We start from the raw sequence: 20,216 nt of genomic DNA, 5'->3' as shown, positions 1-20,216 counted from the left end.
CAGCTAAAGGTGACATAGATACTTTATTATGGTATAGTATTTAAATGTTTGCCTGAGAAACACATAATATTGCCCCTTTAAGTTCAAAGAAAAAATCTGTAAAAAGTCTGAACACTGAACATTACTAGTTGCCGCTGTACTGCCCCCACACTTCAAACATGCATGTCAGCTCAACTCTGACTACATCTGTGGCTGACTTTGGAGGTTTATCTGTGATGAATCAACTTCAGTCTTTCCCTCTTTTGCATCAATCATTTTACATTGATTCTGATGCTGATAAAGGCACATCAGACCCACTTTGAGTGGTGATGCGAGAAAGGTGCAGTAGAATAAATTGAAATGTGTAGATCTAATCCAGCAAATTTCACCTCCCCTCATTTTTACAGCACCTTTCAAATCTGTTTATGCATAATTTTCCGTGTTAAATGTTTATGCCTGACTAAACCACGTTTGTAAAGGAACACTGACTAAATCAYCTCCTTTAGTGTGTGTTTGAAAGTGAGTGGAGTGATGCTTGAGGTGGAACCAGAGTGATGACAGGCTGGTGTCACAGCAACATAATCGATTTCTTCTACCTGGGAAACTTATTGATTGGGTTAAATACAAACTGTAKTTGTGATTGTTGCTTAGCTGCTCAGCAGACAAGGGACAATTTTCCGTAGCTTCAAGGAAAACATCCTGTTCTGGTCCCTCTATTCTTAACTCCTTTCATCTTTTTCATCCCACCAACAACAAGGTCTGAGCTGCTACAGGTTTTACCTAATTATCTTTCTGTTTTTGTGAATATCTTACTCTGATCTGAACAGGTAGTGATGGCTATTCACTGTGTTTTTGCGAAGTTGCGTTATTGTGAGGGTAGAAGGCAGTTTTTTTGTCTTGACAGTTAATTAATGGTCATTAGTATCTTACCCAAAGACTTTGCTGAAAGCTGCTGTARTGGAGTATAGCATACAAAAACAAAATAAAAAGATGAAGTTATGCTTGTGTGAGTTTGGGTGTTTTGTTCTTGCTGGTGCGTCYAGTCTACCACCCTGAAACCCACCTGCAACTCTGCCAGAGGAGATAATTCTCTGTCAATATTTATTAGCCTCAGACTGTGGCTAAAAAAACGCAAACGAGACACACATTTTCATAAAGCCCTCTTGACGCACAGTCGCACTCAAATGCACACATCAGCCACARTCTCAACTGTCATTCTCTTTGACACMAARCAGCACTTCATAAGACCCTGCCTACTGTTTATATTCAAACAGATGTCCAGAAAGACACCTAAATATTCTGAGAAATGCTAACACCTTGTGTATTAGTATTCAGTGTGTCCACACTGTGAGTGTATGACACGCACGTAGTCACCCACGGGAGCAGAGAGGTCTGTACCTCTAATGTAGTGATACATCGCCATAAACACCCATGCCTAAAGAACACATGAACATAATGTTTATACGATGCATGACATGTTTTTAAAACACGTGAATGAGTGTAATCTGGGATGTGAGAATGTAAAATGATCTAATTGCAGGATGAGGCTAGAATAAGCAGGGAAAAAAGGAGATTTTGGTCAAGAAGCAAAGAAGACTTTCAAATAGGATTCTAACAGTATTCACCTCAACAACAAGGTTGCCAGATAATCCTGCTAATATTCTCCTCCAGCAGAGGCAACCAAATCCCTCCTCCTAAGATATAAGCTGTTTAACCTGCAGCAGTCACATTCCCCTCTCTATGTTCATGTGCGTTCATCATTGTATGACACTGTTTTGAAATGTTTTCTTCAGCCTTTAGTCATGTTAACTTTTCAGTCTTCTGGCCTTTTAGTTTGTGGGGGGAAATGATGTAGGTCAACTTTTTAGATGAAAGGTTCTACATTCAGCTTCATCTCAGCATGAACATGAACAAAATCTGCTTCATTGTGTCATAATTACAACTAAAAGCAATGTTCTGAGCCATGGCTTGAATTTCTTTATTTTTTATATATTTTATTTTTTGTAATTGAAACTGTAAAATCCCATGTTAGAGTTGAAGGCATTTGGGAAAAGCATGAACAAAGTAAACAATGATCGTACCTTTTGGAGTTTTATGCTAAAATGAACAATTATTTTAAATTAATGAAACGATTTATGTAAATTAATAGTTTCAGGTTATTAGCTTTAAATAAATAAACTTCATAAAAATGCTTAACCTAGCAAAGTAAGCAAATTAAACCCGAATAAATGGAAAAGAAATGTACCGGTAAGTAACAAGCATTATAATGCACCACTTCTCAAAATACTAATGTTCAAGAGGCTGCTGCAAGTGTGTATCACTTACTTTTTATTATTATTATTATTATTATTATTATTATTATTATTATTATTATTATTATTATTATTATTATTATTATTATTATTATTATTATTATTTTTATTTATTTATTTATTTATTTATTTATTTTAGGAACACAACTTTAATGATGCAACATTTCACCTTGAATAACTGTAAAAGGTTACCAGCAACTATTAGACATAATGGTTGAGAATGAAAATTTTACATGGCTAACATCTGCATCAGTTAGGGCTCTGTGGGTTGATTTCCAGGATCTGGTCAAATTTAATCATCTAGCCTAATTATCCCAAAAAGCAGGGCTCATCAGAAGCTGCTTTCTCACAGAGCCTACAGAAAACAGTAATTCCATTTCTTCATATTGGTGTAGCCCGTAATGTGTTCCCAGGGGAGATGGTGGTATTTACTGGACATAACTTCATTTCTGAGTACTCTGTAGACCTCAGAGCACTGAGGGAAACTTCTTTACTACTGGGAGTGTGTTAGGGTTAAAGTGTTTAATCACATTTTTGAGCGATATTACCCATTTGAAAATAAACAACTAAATTCATTTGTTGCAAAAGAAAGTGACATTTAGTTTTATTTAAGTTTCATGGCTTGTTTAATACAACATTTAAACAATTTTCTAACATATTAAATAATAAAAGTAGATATACTGTATAAGAGTGTGAGAGAGGGAGAGGGACATGCATGGCATTCACAATATTGCCTGTGTTTCATGTAAAATGGCACTAAAAATATTAAATGAAAATTCTGTACAATCTCCAGTTTAAGTGCAGCAATGAGCTAAAGCAGCATTCCTATTACTGTAGTTGTACAACAGGGCTTGTGCAATATTGTGTTATGGTGAAAATCTGACTGTCACTTTGCTGTATTCAGCTAAATTCAGAAAGCTAAAACACAGATTTTTAGACCACATTTAAAGTTCCCTGTGAGAATTGTAGCATTATTTCTTGTTTGTGTTTAGAAATGGTGCTTCAGCTGTTCATGTTAACTGGCTTTAGGGTTGGCTATTATTATAGTCAGCTGTCAATCAGTCAGCAGTACATTAAAAAGTGTGGTGTTTTTTTTCTTTCTCTGTACATTTAATTTTTTGGACATTTTTGGTCTTTAAAGACTGAAGTCATTAAACAAATTTTAAAATAAATGTAAGGCAATATAAGTTATGCTCAGAAGAAAAGAAAGAAAAGACATATTCAAGTAATAGACTCAGCAGTCTAAATTCATTTGAGTGAGCATTAAGGGGACGCTGAAAAAATAAATGATTAACTTCAAATATCTATATTTTTATTTGTAATCGGTTTAGGTCAATTTAAGAAATATAGCCAGAAACATGACTTTTTTAATAGAAATGTTTTACTGAAGGTGGAAGATCAAATGTTGTGGGTGTCGGTGTTGACTGTCTGTCCTGTTCTGGGGCCTCGTTTATAAAGGATTGCATAGGATTCATACTGAAGGTGAACGTACAAGCAAAAGGTGAAGATGGCGTACACCAAAAAAAAAATTCAGATTTATAAAACCATGTGCACGCACACCTTCCAGCAATTTTCCTTTATAGATCACAGCTGCACCTCAGAGTTTGCGCACAAGATCCCGCCTCAGGTTCTGCCCTCTACACGCCCACATTCAACCATAAACAGTCAATGCAAAGAACCTCAGGAATGTTAAGGTTTATTTAAATGAGCCAGCTGATCATTGTCAACAGGAGCGATTGGCAGGCTCAGGTATGTGCTCCGTTGTTCGTCTGGAGGAGGACGGGTGCTGACGACTGCTCACATGGACAGATTCTTTAATAATTTACACAGATTTTCCCTCATTTTGCAGAAAAACAGACGTTTGAAGCTGAGTTTTTGAAAAATCTGTGAGATTTCTCAAAATTTATTTTCTCTGAGTCTGTAGGACGTTAAAAAAACAATATAATTAAAAACCCAAACATTTCCCCAACTGTTTTGCCGCCAGAAATAACTTCACCCCTCTTCTCCCATCCTGTTTTCCTCAGCTTTGCACTCAGTTTGCACTGCAGCCTGCACTGTTATCTGCGGCTGACATTTTCACACAAAGTTTGTTTTTGTTTTTTAAACCACAGCCTTTGCATGAAAAGTGGCGTACGCAAGTTTCTGGGCCCATTTTGTGTGTAAGCAAGCTTTATAAATGTGACCACTGTTCTTTTATAAKAGTATAAATAAAAATCTGTTTGATGCAAAAGCTGCTTACATGCACATGGAAATACAATTTGATAATTAATAATGGATTAATGATGAATTTAAATGAGTGTGATATCAATGTTATCTTAAATAGTGTGCTAAGAATGTTTGTGTCAAMCTCTGGCTTGTATGTAATTTATATTTTTAGCTTACCCCCTGGGTGACWGGTCTGATTAGCATCAGTGATTAGGTATTTATGAGGCTCTGCTAATCAGCGAGATAAATACCTTGGCTGTCTAAGTGAGTGAATTATTTKAACACTTTTCTTACTCAGGTTTCAAGGAAAGGAAATCATTGCTTGTATATTAACAGTTGTGAATTATAATGCTTTGGATTAACTTGAGGTGTAAAAATTCAAGTTGACATTTAAGGATAGAGATCATTTATATTAGTTTTGTGCAATTTGTGCTTAATGACTGGATTGTTGCAGAACAAAGAAAAAGACTTATCATTAATGTGGAAGAGGGTTTCAAGATCTGGCATTCTTTAATTCTGGACTAAAAGATAAACTGATTTTTACCCAAGTTTAGTTAAAAATTAAGAAGTCTGAGAATTTTTGTGTCTCTAATCTCCTGCAGAGCCACTGCTTGGCCTGCCCACCTTTGTTATTGATCAGCTCATTAACAAATAAACAAAGATAGACGCAAAGAGACATACTATTATCTGCAGGTAGTGAAACTTTTAGATCGTMTCTGTTGACTGACTTCTCTTTCACTTCTGTTCTCCTTCTTTACTCTTCCTTCACTTCCTTGACATGATCTCTTCTGTCATCCCTTCCTAACAAAAGAGTCCAGCTCATTAAAACTTGCTCACAATTAACTGTGAAGTCTTTGACCTGAAGGCAGAGGATTTGAGGTGGTATGTCAGTGTATCAGAAACCATGAAAATGGACTATTTTACAAAGGCTAAATGAGACKCTCTGTAAAGTGGGTGAAGAAAGACGACAGTTAATAAAGTGCAGTTTATGACCATTGTCTCATTTTAATGGCTTGTCTCCAATTTATCAGCTACTCTGGAGTGATTAACACCACGTAAGGGTGTGAATTCCTACAAGTGGTATGCATGTGTGTGTAAAGCCGGGTACACACCGGACGCGTTTTGAGCAGCCAAAGCAGCCAGTTTACATRCAAAGTCTATGGTGGAYGCTCATCTAGGAGCAGCGCAGCGCAGCGCATTTTGCCAGTTTAACGCGACTCGCAAGGTAGCGGTAGGATGCGGCAGAGCATTTTCCGTGCATGAGGCGCGTCCAAAGCTTAAGACATACTAAGCCAAAATTGTCCCCAAATTACTCTAACTTCTTTGTAGGAGGAGCTGGTRGGTACAGCAGTGTCCAGCTGGGCTAGTCAACACAAAGCTTGTATATCTATAATGTGTAACTTATTGACACGATCCTTATCTTATTCTTTGTCACATGACTACTAGGATTCATAAAGAATTTTGAATCAAGTCACCTCTCGTTGCAATTCCATGACAAAAATCACAATTTTATTTGCAGTTTTCAGTCTTCCACCCCTTCTTGTCATAACCCACCAGGACATCTTTTCACCCCCCTCTAAATATGAAATGGTGTGATTGGAAGAAGTTGCTGAGAATGTTTGTTTATTCTGAAAGGGCTTGGACGCTGCATTGTGCTTCAACTACTTGCTTCCAAAATCTGGCTGTTGTACCTGGAAGCAGACATTTATAAAGATAGTCAAATGGGCAACAACTCAGATGGAGAGAGCACAAGCGTTGTGCATGGAGGACTCTTATCTGCCAAAACTATGGCGCTTTAACCAAGACAGATTTGTGACCAAAGTAATGGTGGATATTGGAGGGGTTCTTCTTGCTTGTTTGTTTGCTCTCTTACAATGTAGACTCCAGTGGGTAAAAATCCTGTGCAGCAACGTGTAACGTAGCAGGAGGGGTTTATCAGGAACTTGGTGCAGTGTCTCAGGGGCCATGCTTTGAGTGTTCAGCTTTAGATCAAATATCCTCTGCCCTTAAGTTTTCTTTWAAGAACTAACATAAGTAGCAGTGTGGTCTTCTGTTGCTGCAGCCCATTCACTTCAAGGTATTGTTCATTCAGAGAGGATATTCTGCAGGTCTTGGTTGTAATGGGTGGTTATTTGAACAACTGCTATTTGTATCATCTCGAACCAAAAGACCCATTCTTCTCTGATCATCAACATCAACTAGACATTTTATCCACCATTCTCTGTAAACTCTATAGATGGTTGTGTGTAAAAATCTTAGTAAATTTGCWCTTTCTAAAATACTTAGACCAGTMTGTCTGGTATCAATGAACTCACCACATTCAAAGTCACTTAAATCCCCTGTCTTGCTGTCCAGACACTGTTTGAATTTCAGCCAGTTGTCTTTACCACAGCTAAATGCCTAAATGAATTGAGTTGCTGCCATGTGATTGGCTGATTAGCTATCTGTGTTACTTAGCAGTTGAACAGGTGTATCTAATAAAGTGGCTGGTGAGTGTATAAATAAGTTAGGTTGRATGTAACCTCTCCATTGGGGTTTTTAATGAAGTGGATAGATTTAATCAAACCTCTCTCTTCAGTCAGAAGTTTTTTTATCTTATATTTGCTATTTTTGCCAAATGCATCTTACAGTATCTTTTGCTTTTGTAGACYGCTCTACAAACATGAGGCTGATTCTCGTGCTGTGCAGAGCTGACAGAGGGGCGATGTAACAAAATCAGTTGTTTGTTTTTGGTGAAAAGGCTTTAAGTCTGAAATTTGTAAAAAAAAAAATGCTGAGGTGAAATATTTAAGAAAAAGAAAATCCTTTTTTTATTTAAGGATTGAATTTCACTTATCTCGCAAGCTGAAACAAAAATCACGTTGATCTTTTGCTGATACTCTATAAAGATGAACACAATTAACGCTCAAATAAAGCAGAAAACACAAAGCCTGATGGGAAAGCAGGAGCAAATGCATAAATTAACATCATTTTAAGTTGAAATATTTTCATATAGAGTACATAAACCTTCAGAAATAAATCTGGGAGATAAAATTCCAGAGACAGAAAAGAATGTTGACTCTTATTTGTCCTGACAGTCTTCTGTCCTGTTTGCCCTCAGGGTGTGTGTGTGAGTGTGCGTGTGTGCACATTTGTGTGTATGTGTGTCACTGTGCCCATTTGTGTGCCCACACTTCTTGGTCTCATTTGCTCCTCAGGTCATTGTTTTGAACATATGTTCTCTGTCTCAGTGGTTGAACAAAACATAACGATTACAAAAGTACTTCTGATGTCATAAATATGCTCCTTTAAAACAAGAAGTCGTTCTCAAGGTTATGACACATTTACAGTTTTTGATCTCAAAAACCTTCTAAGTCTAAGTGGCAAAGCAAAATAGTAGTTTTAGGGTTTCTACTAAACGCTAAATCACGTTTTTAAAATCCATTCTACAGTATTTCAAATTTTGTTATAGCTTTCTTAATTTGTGTTGTGCCTTTTCCTAACTTCAAATATGTTTGGAAACGGCAAACATTTCAGTCTACACATARATTTAATCTACTGTTGTTACATCCTTGTTCCACTCTATAAACTCATAAATTATGTAATTCTGAAACTCCTATCATCTCTTTTAGTGGTTGATCTATTTTAATGGCACAGTGTGTAGGATTTGTTGTTTTCAGCGACATCTAGTGGTTGAGTGGTTGAATCATCCTCCCTGGTCCTCCCCCCACCCCCACCCCCGCTTCCAAACGCAAAGGAGTTGCTACGGTGTCTCTCAGGTGTCAAAAACCTTTGATAATTCCAACCGCGATGTCTACCAGCAGCTTCAGGGCTAGTGATGTTTCAAGTGGTAAGATTATGTAAAATTATCCCAGCTACGACAGACAACAGATATTACATTTATAGTATTACAACTAAAACCGTTTTTGACGCCGCCACCGCAGTTTGTCCTTCATGAGCCTTCGTAGACAAGATGGCGGTGCAAGATGGCGGCTGCCTGTAGTGGCGACCCACGACCATGGAGATATAAACAGCTTTTTATAAGGTAAAAATAATAAAACCAGGTCTTTGTCTGCAATGATTAGACATGTTTTTTTTTTATTATTGTCGTTAGTGATTATCTCAATTTCGGCTAAAAGAATTGACAAAAATCCTACACACTGTGCCTTTAAATGATGACTTGGACTTGACAGCGTGACATTACTGAGCTGATAAAAGAAAAAAAAAATACCTGGAAATTAATGTAGTAGAAATTACCATTAAATTTATTTTTGTTTTAAATTTTTTATTTAACTTTTATTTTACCAGGCAAAGCATTAAGAATAACCTCTTATTTACAATGTCAGCCTGGAAAAAGCAGACCAGCAGAACAAAATATAAATGACCCTTTTCGTTTCTGCTAGTTCCATGAATAAAATAAAACAAACACATAAAAAATAAAGAAATTTAAACAATTGGAAGTTTAATATTTTCTTAAGCTCTCGTATCAGACAGCTGTAACATTTCCAATGTTTTATGTATTTATGCCAATGAAAATCAGGTTAATCAGTTCCTCATTTTAAGTGTTTATAATATCAGTGACAAAATGTTGTACTCATCAGTTATTTGCTGCTCATACATATGAAGGGCACTTTACGATCAGTGATCAAAAAGCTGATTAGAATTTTAATATGGATACACTTGCTGTTGATTTAATTATTTTTTGATGAGGGTTCTGTTGTATTTTTTTCACAATCCCTCTGATATCTGGCTGTCAAATTCAGAAAAATGCCAAAATCTGCATTTAAATTGAAAGCTATTAATCTGCATATTTATTATTCTTTAATTATTTTTCCTTCTGTTTTCTTACCCCATCAACAATCAGCAGCTATGTTATCCAGGGAAACAGTGTAATTTGTTGGCGTGTTTTTTGTTAGACAGTTGTGTTGACAGTGACATTGTACATTCATTCATTCATTCATTCATTCATTCATTCATTCATTCATTCATGGTGACCAGGAGAATGTGAGAGGTTAAACATTAAAACAGACAGAACTATATCTGAAGAAGTAATTAATGTTTTTTATTGTTGTTCATTGTTATTTTGTTTTTAAATTAAGATAAACTAAACAAAGAAGAATAAACTGCAACAAGTAAAGGAATCAGTTAAATTCCAAGAGACAGAGAAGAAAAGTCTCGTCTTTAATTAGAACTGGAGAACAAAGACAGAGGGCTGCTGATCTCTGAACTTCATGTCGTTTTCTTTTTATAGAGCCATCTGTCTCATCCAAGAATGTGAGGTCCTCACATCACAAAGCAGTTCAGAGCAGGTTTCCTTGTCCTTTAGAAAAATGTGACCTTCTTGCAGTACTTCAAGCATGAAGACATGAAGTGAAGCATATGCTTTGTAAGGGTGTAGTAAAGTGTTATTAGATCTACAGTCATGTTTAAACGTTTAACTGCTGCTAGTTATTAAACACAATGCAATTGTAAAAATCTTAAAGTTTGAAAAAATAAACTAATTGTTCTAATTTTACTAATTAGTTTTAGTCTTTGGTCTCAAACATAAACAGTTTTACACTTCAATAACATTTTAATGTATGCATGTTTTTTTGTGACATTTGTAAACTTAATTTGTCAAGGTGTCTTAATGTCATGTTGCTTATGTTATAGATATTTGGAAACGTGAGTTTAGTGAAGAATATTTTTTGAAATAGATGCTTTGAAATCATAAAAACGCCATTTTTCTAAAGGTGTTTGAGCACCTTTAGCATTAACTCTGCCTGGATCTGCAGAGGAGCATAATTGTCATTCAGGCAGTATTCAGCTCCTTTAGATCAGGTCACCATTAAGCCCCGCCCTGCATCTCAAGTCAGGAAGCATTGATTTCCTTTAATTGGATAGACAAATGAAGAGATAAATGAGATGATACTTCTTCTCTGAAGTCTTTTCTTCAAACTTTCGCACAGCTGTATCATGTTAGATTCTTACCAGTTGGAGTGGAACTTTTCTGTCATTTTTGTCTGTTTTCATGATGGAAAAGGTTGATGTCACCCTCTAGGTGAAACTTGTGATATTTAATCTAATATCACTCTAGTATGTTTCTGTTAGGTGACATTTAGTCAACATTATGGTCCTGTTTATATTTGGGAAACAAACAGAAAACAGAACCTTGTTGGTTTTACTCATAAAGGTCAAGTATTGTTGGAAACACTTTTTAATGAAAGTGTGAATATTCAAGCAAGCATTGATAAGGTCAGGATTTGAATATAGCGTCAGTTTACGCTGGGCTTTTATTCATATTTGAAGTTTCCACTTAACAAAAGGAAAAGAAACGTGAAACTGACAGTTTTTAATATTTACAAAAATATTTACTACCTGTGATTGTACTTTAGGGACCATTTTAACACAAACTGTTTCTAATTTTGCCCCCACTGTGCTAACAAGCAAAGGTGAATCACTTGCTCAGTCTGCACTTGAGCAATATGCTGCACCAAAAATGAACAGACTCACTAATTATAACTTTATCAAACAGCTGATTGTTTTTGCAACCTTGTRTTTGTTTTGTTGTGTTGAGAAATATGAATAAAAACAAAGAACAGCTGCAGCATTGATGTTTAAATGTCTGATATTACAGAAGCAAATCACTGATCTTTATGTGGCAAGTCTAAAAGAGGCTTTTATCTCACATATTAGTGCATCACTTCCTAAGTTTTATGTCTCGTACCATATGCAAGTCTGAGTAACCTTTGTTTGGCCACCTGTGTGTTGGCATGTTCATTTGGCTACTCAAAATCAAACATTGTGTGGGAGCACTTGTATTCCACCAGACAAGAAGGCTGTTCTCTTAGGTTTCTGTTCCAACTGTCTGTGGGGGTCCTCACAGTTAGCTCATCTTCCCTTAGGCTGGTATCAAATAGTCCACTGTGTCTCGTACACACCCACTTGCACACAATCTGTTCTGAGGACAGACTTCTGCGTGAAGGTGTTTCAGACACTGAGTTCTCCATGGTAACTGGTCACAGTCTTTTTTTTCTTCTTCTTTGTATGTGCTCCATGTTCCCGAAGCCCCAGCAGTCTCTGGAGCCCTGTGCACACTTGTTTGTTTCTGCACCTGTGATGAGAGTATCGAGCCTGAGGAGGTGGTACAACTTTCAGGCAGCCACACAAGGGGAATGAAACACACTCGGGATTATCAAGGAAGCAGAGCCACACAGGAAGTTGGATGATGAAGCAGTGGGAAGTTGTCAAGAGAAAACTTGGGCGAGGAGAAAAGTGTTTGAATTACCTCACTGTGATGTTCAGGCCAGTGTAAAAAAAATATTCTGAACAAGATATCTGTTAGGGATGATCAGTGATTCTCAAATACTCGTTAAAATAAACTAATTTTATTAGTTACAGTAATACAGCGGGTAAAATAAGTATTGAAYACGTCACCATTTTTCTCAGTAAATACTTTACTAGAGGTGTTAATGACATGAAATTTTCACCAGATGTCTGTAACAACCCAAATGATCGATACATGCAAAGAAATCAAACCATAAATGTTCAGAAATTAAGTTATTTGTAATAACTTGGAATGGCACAGGAAAAAAGTATTAAACACATGAAGAAAGGGAGGTGTAAAAAGGCATGGAAAGCCAAGACACCAGCTGAACTCTCTCAGTAATTAGAAAGCAAGCCTGCCCCTTGTCAGTACAAGTTAATATCAGCTGGTTCAGTCCCAAATGATGGCCAGGTATCACACAAGAACCATCTGATGATGGGTAAAAGTAAAGAGCTCTCTCAAGACCTTCACAACCTTACTGTTGCAAAGCATAATGATGGCATCGGTTACAGAAGAATGTCTAAACTTCCGAAGGTTCAAGTGAGCACTGTTGGGGCCATAATTCAGAAGTGGAAAGAACATTATTTCACCATAAACCGACCACGACCAGGTGCTCCTCACAAGATTTCTGACAGAGGAGTGAAAAGAATTATCAGAAGAGTTGTCCAAGAGCCAAGGACCACTTGTGGAGAGCTTCAGAAAGACCTGGAATTAGCAGGTACGATTGTTTCAAAGAAAACAATAAGTAATGCACTGAACCACCATGGCCTGTATGCACACTCACCATGCAAGACTCCACTGCTGAAGAAACAGCATGTTGAAGCTCCTTTAAAGTTTGCTGCACGACTTTTAGACAAGCCTGTGAAATACTGGGAGAATAAAGTCTGGTCAGTTGAGACCAACATTGAACTGTTTGGATGCCAGAATACACATCGTTTGGAGGTCAAATGGCACTGCACATCASCCCAAAAACACCATACCAACAGTGAAGTTTGGAGGTGGGAACATCATGGTGTGGGGCTGTTTTTCAGCATATGGTACTGGCAAACTTCAAATAATTGAAGGAAGGATGAATGGAAAAATGTACAGAGACATTCTTGATAAAAATTTGCTTCCATCTACCAGGATGATGAAGATGAAACGTGGCTGGACATTTCATAGAAGAGGTCCACGAAACCTTCAAGATTTGAAGACTGTTTGTGTGGAAGAATGGGCCAAAATCACACCTGAGCAATGCATGCCACTAGTTTCTCCATACAGGAGGCRTCTTGAAGCTGTCATTGACAACAAAGGCTTTTGTACAAAGCATTAGATAAATTTCAGTAAGTGTGTTCAATACTTTTTCCCTGTGCCATTCCACATTATTACAAATAACTTCATTTCTGGACATTTATGGTTTGATTTCTTTGTGTRTATGGATCTCTTGGGTTGTTACTGACATCAGGTGAAAATTTCATATCATTAGCACCTCTAGTAATATATTTACTAGAAAAATGGTGACGTGTTCAATACTTATTTTACCCGCTGTATGATAAGAACTTGTTTCCCTTGGTTATAGTCGTGCTTTGGTACTCGAGCAGGGCGCGTACGCACCCTCACCACTGTTGGAGGTGTTTATACTTGGTGCTTATGTTGTAGTAGGTTTTTCCAAAAGGACACGTGGAATTACACTTTATAACTTGTGAAATGTTGTAAATAGGATAAATAGGAGAGCAAAAGTGTGACGAACAGACAAGCCGTTTGAACTCTGCGTGGCGCATGCAGCTTGTGCAGCGTTACAAAAATCCGGAAGTGCACAACCACACGCCAGGACACCATGCCCATGCGCCCAGTTTGACGTGTCAACTATAAACCTAGCTTTACCTGGTAGCAATGCTCTAATACTACTATGAACTGACAATAATGTGCCAAGTTGTTTCCCAAACAGCCATGATGCTTTTCCTGGCAGGGGTGCTTTATTTATTACGCCTGCCAAAATACGCGATGATCCTTGTTTGTTTCTGCACAATTTTACACAGTTTTATCTATAAAGATTGCGAAAAGTAAACAGTGGCCAGATATGATGCGTAACTTTTCTGCCAGAACACATTGCAAACTCTGCATTGATCCACTGAAACGGTGAAAACAAAATAACATTAATAGACCCATCTAGTAAAATTAGCAGAAGTGCACGTCTGTTTTTACCCTAAACTTCTGTTCCATTTAAGAGGGCGTTTGTACAAGTATTAATCTCAACAAATCTCCTTATGTTGGCCTTGTTTACATCAGAACATATTTTTAGTGACATAAACATTTTATTGTTTTGGTAACACTTATTGTGCTATAATGATTAGCACTGTTTGGGCCAAGTGTGAAATGTCTTTTTTTCCTGTGTTTTGTGTAGCTGTGCAGGAGCCAATTTAAAGTATKTTTGCATTAAATGTCAATCCCTAGTAAACTGAAATCTAAAATTCAAGCAAGTAAAAATATATGACAAAAAAAGTCCTCCTGATGAAAGCTGCCAGTTTTTCCACTTGTCTCTTCACACCAGACAAGCACAAAACGTGACAACACTAGTCAAACCTGATCAAATGTCCTTGAGCCTCTTTGAAAATAAGTTGTCGTCTCACAACTTGGTTGCTAAATGTTGCAATGTATGTGTGTGTTGCTTGGCTGTCACTCATGGCTGAGTAGGATAGCAACTTTGTGTGTGGGAATTGAATCCAATACGATKATGACATAYACTATATTGCCAAAACTATTTGCTCACCCATCCAAGTGACTGTGCGTCAGTGCACAAAGTAAGGTCCGTAGGATGACTGGCCTGCAGAGTCCTGACCTCAGCCTGATAGAACACCTTTGGGATGAATTAGAGCGGAGWCGGAGAGCCAGGCCTTCTGTCCAACATCAGTATGTGACCTCACAGATGTGCTTCTGGAAGACTGGTCAAAAATCCCCATAAACACACCCCTAAACCTTGTGGACGGCCTTCCAGAAGAGTTGAAGCTGTTCAGCTGCAAAGTTTGGACCAACATCAAATTGAACCCTATGGATTAGGAATGGGATGTCACTTAAGCTCATATGAGTCAAGGCAGGTGAGCAAATACTTTTGGCAATRWAGTTTAAYTTACCTGCCTTTGTAGCATATAAAATCAAACTAATTCAMCACCATATTCAGGGTCTATATGAGTAGATGTATGAAAAAATATCTGTAGAACAAAATGCTGTCATTTTTTCTTCATTGATACTAAAGATGCTGGATCACTCCTGCTTTAATTTCTAAACAGGTTTGTTCTTAGAGCTGTGATGGAAGCCAGTTTGTGTGAAGTTATTCTCAGTAACAGTTGTGTTTTGGAGTTATTAATATGACCCAAGAGATTTGATGATCTTTTAATAGATATATCAAAAAACACTAATCATAATCCCACTTAGGAAATGAGCATTTGGAGTTGTTTTGATTGCTGGGATTTGGTGTCACCTTTAGACCATCTGTTCATCTTTTTGTACACCTTTTTTCAGAATAGTCCTTTTTTTATTTTAAACGGATGTTGTTTTTTTTTTATGTACTAACTGTTTTTTCTTAATTGCTCACAAGACTAGAAGGCGCACTTAATTTTGGAAATAGCACCAAGAAATATTCTTAATTTAATGCGCTTACCACAGAACCGCAACAAATCCAGCTCAAGACTTTTGTTGCATGTCATCCTCCTTTTCCTTTAATTTACTGTCTATAAATTACTGCATACAGTTTAAAAACGCAAAATGCACAGAAGGAGAAAAAAAAAACCCTAGAGATATCTGACTTATTAAGAAGGATCATGTAAATGTTGAAATGATGATTACTTGCAAAAGTATTGATGCCAGTAGGACTGTTGCAGCTTCACAGAGCACTTCTGACACCAGACATTTCCCCTCACCTTCGGTAAACTTCTAAACACTTACTGATGTCACTAAAACATTCAAATGAATCAAATTTTTGGAAAAACTCTTTGTGTCTGAATTTTGTGTCCATATTTGGATGCAAAATTCCAAAACTGCATAAACCAGTAAAACGTTTAGCCACCATTTTTCAGTATCTTACAAAACACAAGAGGGAGTAAAGATGTGTTGTCGTGTTTGTCTTGTGAGTAAAAGATGAAACAGAAAGTTGTCATSTTCTCACAGTAGAGATTATTAAAACAGAAACCAGTTACCCTTTTTTTTTTCTTTCTTGGCTTTTTAATAAACTCACAGAAGAACTCATGCCGAAAGAACTTCTCAAAAGCTTTATGTTATAAAGGTTTCGCAAATAATAGAAGTCCTTTTTCATTTAACTATTATGTTAGAAATTCTAATATTGCACAATATCTACACAAACTGAAAAACTGTTGCTGCCAAACAGGTTCAGACTTGTGTGTGTGTTTTTTTAACAACGCAGAGCCTTTAGAGAAGTTGGTTAAATGAGTGGTTAAAAGTCAGCATGAACCCACGGAAGCTGACATCAGTCTATTTCTCACAAAGAAAACATTGCCTAATCTTTACTTTTTGATTCCCTTCATCACAACACAAATCTTTTTTGGGTAACGGCACCGACACAACGTGACGTAGCCCACTCACCAGTCATTCCACATTCGTAGAGACAAACGTCRTACACATGTTGCTCAGTTCACTATAAATCTGTAGAAGATTTTCACACAGTCGAGCCAAAAAAAAAAAAGTCATAAGAAGCAATTGGTATGTAGTATATTAAATAATTATGCTTAATTTCTTACTTGGGAAATTGATATTGGGTAATATTCTCTTTAATGAGGTCATAAGTCTTGTTTCAAATTAATTAACTTATAATAAAAAGTTTTACCCAACAGTTCTTCACAGGTCAGTTTCCCACCCACTGCCTTTGACTATAAGACAGTATTATATTTCAGTTTTTGTGCATTTAGCAGTCAATAAGAAACAAGAAGCTGTTTGGCCTGTGCCTCTTAAGCACTTTCCACACCACATTTCCATCCCCACTTAAACATTGTGCAGTCAGCTTGCAAATGCCATTAGTTCAGGAACCCTGTCCTCCCACCCAGAAGAGATTTGTGACAATGCACCGCTGGGCTCTCGCTTTAACTTCCTTTAGTTAAAGTCAGAGCAGTTTTCTAATGATAAKAGTAAGTTATAAATTCATATTTTATCTATTTTTTAGGTTATTTCTGTCTAAAATTGGTTTTGAGACCTCCTTCCCTCAGTATTTTCTCATAACTCACAGTTTGTCTGATTAAAGATCGGTGTGTCTGACAAAAACCGACGCAGGACATTTCTCAGATGTCTCAATATCTTCTCAGCATGTCATGGGACTCTGCTCCTCGCTACCTTCCTCCCTCCCTGCATCGCTTTAATTACTTTATCCCATTTCCCTCATCCCTTTCTCCTTCACTCCATCGCCTCGAGCTGCTCCTCATTCCTTTTAATTAATCCACACAGATTTAGACCCCCTCCCTCCTGCTGTGATCGTGTACACATACAACACACACTGATGCACACTTGACAATTCCCTTCAGACAAGAGCAACTTTAGGTAATCTTGTTTTCCTTCAAAGTTCTGGTGGCCGTACTTGGAAAACGGGTTTGTAATTTTTGGCTGTTGTTTTTGCTTTCGATTCAGAGCTCCAATGGAACCATGCAACTGATGGAAACAGATTTCTCCAAAACTCTGGGAGAGATGGTGGCTCTGCATCTGCATCACCAGAAGAGCATCCCAGCCTTCCTCTCTGCTGTGACCCTTGACCTCTTCAGCCGACAAACCACAGTTTGAAGTTCTTTGTCATCTACAACACTGGTGGAAGGATATAACCTAGTTTTAAGTGTTTTTGTTGTTCTTCCTCTTTTTAAAAAGTCAAATATTTTACAGCTCTGACATCTAAATAACGTGCTGTAATCAAGGTTAAACACATTTCTGGATAAAGTACTTAAACATTTTGTTATCTCATCTGTGTCACCTTTGATGTTTTCATCAAAGGATACTTGAGATTTATTTGTACAAAATGTTATTTTTATTATTATTATTTTTTTAATTTTTCATTTTGCAAGTCTGGAATACATTTACCTTCAAACATAGTATTTACTGTGCGAGCAACAAAAATACTTGTGTGGTTCTGTTTTTTTATTTGATTTTTTTTAATCCAAGTTTTTGTTAATTTTTCTTTTATGGGGTCTTATAAACAATACATATATACAGAAGTTGTTTTTATGTTCCTAGCTACATTTATCAGAAATTCCAATACGAACGGATGTAAAAATTGCCATCCTCTCTGCCACCACATTTAAAATTCATGCYGCTGTTTGAATGTGAAAGGGAGAAGGAAAAAAAAAACAATATTTAATCTGTCCCAAACCTGCCAAATTTAAGGTTTGCAGTATTTAATCAGAGTCATTTGCTTCAACAGGAAATGTTTGTTTGGTTGTGTTTTCACCAAAGCTGCTCTCAGTAAGCAGCTTTTTTTTTTWAATTTTGCTTGTACTTTCTCAAAATGGTAAGAAGAAAATTGTAAACATAATTAAAGTCAAATTATTTGAAAACCTGTTAAGTTGTTATGGAAAAAGCGAGTAAGACTTTTTGTTTTTTAAATGCAACGGCTTTGCTCAGAGTTAATCACAGTAAAGAAGTGAATAACTGTGCTGAACCATGGCATCATTTGTAATATGTTTTTTTTTAAAGTTAGCCTCGTCTCATCTTAATTCAAATTCAAAAATACTTTATTGATCCCAGAGGGAAATTAGGTAAGATTATTAAGATTCTAGATTTGATATCCCCTTTTCAAACACAACCAGTGTGCTGTTTAGATTTTCCCCTAGAGCCTGTGTAGGTTTTTACTGGAGTCGTTTTAGATCCTGTCCACTTTTCACCAGATATTTTTAGAAACTGAGATTTGCACCTGACTACATGTAAACAAACAGCTTTTAAGTGAGAAAAACGTTTTAAAATAAACTTGAATCCAAAGTGTTCATTACCTCCACATTTGATGTTTTTTATTGAGTCAACATTTTTAACATTTAAGAAACAATGACATCACATTTTTCCTCATGTCTGCTTTTAGTTTACATCCTAGAAACCAAAACAACAATAATGCTGCTTTTTTTCTGTCTTCATCAGTCTCACTTTTTTCTGATCCTGACACCATTAGTGGTGGTGGTATTATGCAAAATGGACTTTTGAGCTTTATATCATATTATAATGTCATTCTCTCATAAAAAAAAAAAACAGGCTTTGACTCATTCATGCATGTTTGGAAAATCCTTCAGTCTGCTTTGGTAGCCAGTTGGAGCTGCCTAAATGCTTGCTGGTACAAAGCACCTCCTTTTTGTACAAAGCTCCTCCCCGGAGCTCAGTCTGCAGCCGAGCTCCCGCCCCACAGAGCACCCTTACCCTGAAGCATTGTTGGAAAACATGCTGAAGTGGGAGTGTCAGAAAAGGTAGGAGCTTCTTATAGAGATAAAGACCAATTTCATGACGTTTAGATAACAGAAAGTCTAATTAAATTTTGATATTCACAGCATTTAATAACTGGACTTTACTGTAATGACTTGAACTTACATAGTGCTTTATCAAGTCCCTATAGACTCAAGTGTTTTCCACCAATCATTTACCCATTCACACAATGGTATAGAATTAAACTACATGCCTGGAAAATACATAACACTCCCCTTTAAATTTAAACTTTGCACTGCAATGTTTATTTCTGATAGGATAATATAAACCATGTCAATAAAAATGGTTACAACTGATTTGGGCGACCCTTTAGTCAAACTAAAAACGTATGATATGTTGGTACGTCAGACGTCCCCACATAGTGGTGACAAAAGTCTCTGCATTTTTGTCAGAATAGTTTGGATTATGTTTTAAATCTAATTCAGAAAAATGTATCTTTAGCGCACACAGGGTCTAAAACTTCATGTTGGTGAGTTGGTAAGTTCAATTGTGTGCCKGCTCAGACACTAACAGATGAATGGTTCGAAGTGGGTCTAATTTTAAATTTATTTTACTTTGTATGAGCTGAAAATAAGCTGCATGATCCTGTACAGGATAAACCGTAAACTGAAAATACCTTTCTTTTATTAAAAAAAAGTGATGATATACAGCTGATTTAGATGAGCTATAAATAACCTCTGTTGCCTTTAGATGATGCCTCAGTCTTAGAGTTTAAACTCAAACAACTAGATCTTTAGGTAGCAACGAATCTGAATGGCAGGAAATAAACAATTCAGCAGAAAGGAAAGGAACAGAGCCAAATAAAAGATAAAAAAAAAGGGAGGAAGCCAAGAAAAAGCCACTTATCATTGCAACAATGTTAGAACTCCAGCTGGTGCAGCCATATGTCTCACAAGAAACATTTCCCAGCCCTGTACATACCACTTACTGTCCTTGTTTTTCCCTTTTCTTTTTTCTTTTTTTTATCCACGCACACATTTAATCATTTTCAACACACCATATAT

General features: G+C 36.7%; 1 protein-coding gene across 1 annotated transcript in view; it reads left to right on the top strand.

Moving 5' to 3' along the window:
- The window catches only part of mad1l1 (mitotic arrest deficient 1 like 1), a gene marked incomplete at its 5' end in the record, with an annotated part of 67,814 nt that extends 49,075 nt beyond the window's left edge, over positions 1–18,739 (top strand). Inside the window, 1 exon segment of the mRNA XM_014015852.1 lies at positions 17,389–18,739. Coding sequence (XP_013871306.1) covers positions 17,389–17,538 — 150 coding nt within the window.
- Positions 18,740–20,216: the final 1,477 nt, after the last annotated feature.

The sequence above is a fragment of the Austrofundulus limnaeus genome, unplaced genomic scaffold (genome assembly GCF_001266775.1).
Source record: "Austrofundulus limnaeus strain Quisiro unplaced genomic scaffold, Austrofundulus_limnaeus-1.0 Scaffold135, whole genome shotgun sequence".
Classification (NCBI taxonomy): domain Eukaryota; kingdom Metazoa; phylum Chordata; class Actinopteri; order Cyprinodontiformes; family Rivulidae; genus Austrofundulus; species Austrofundulus limnaeus.
Note: the sequence above shows the minus strand (reverse complement) of the source record. Positions and strands in the feature narration are given on the sequence as shown.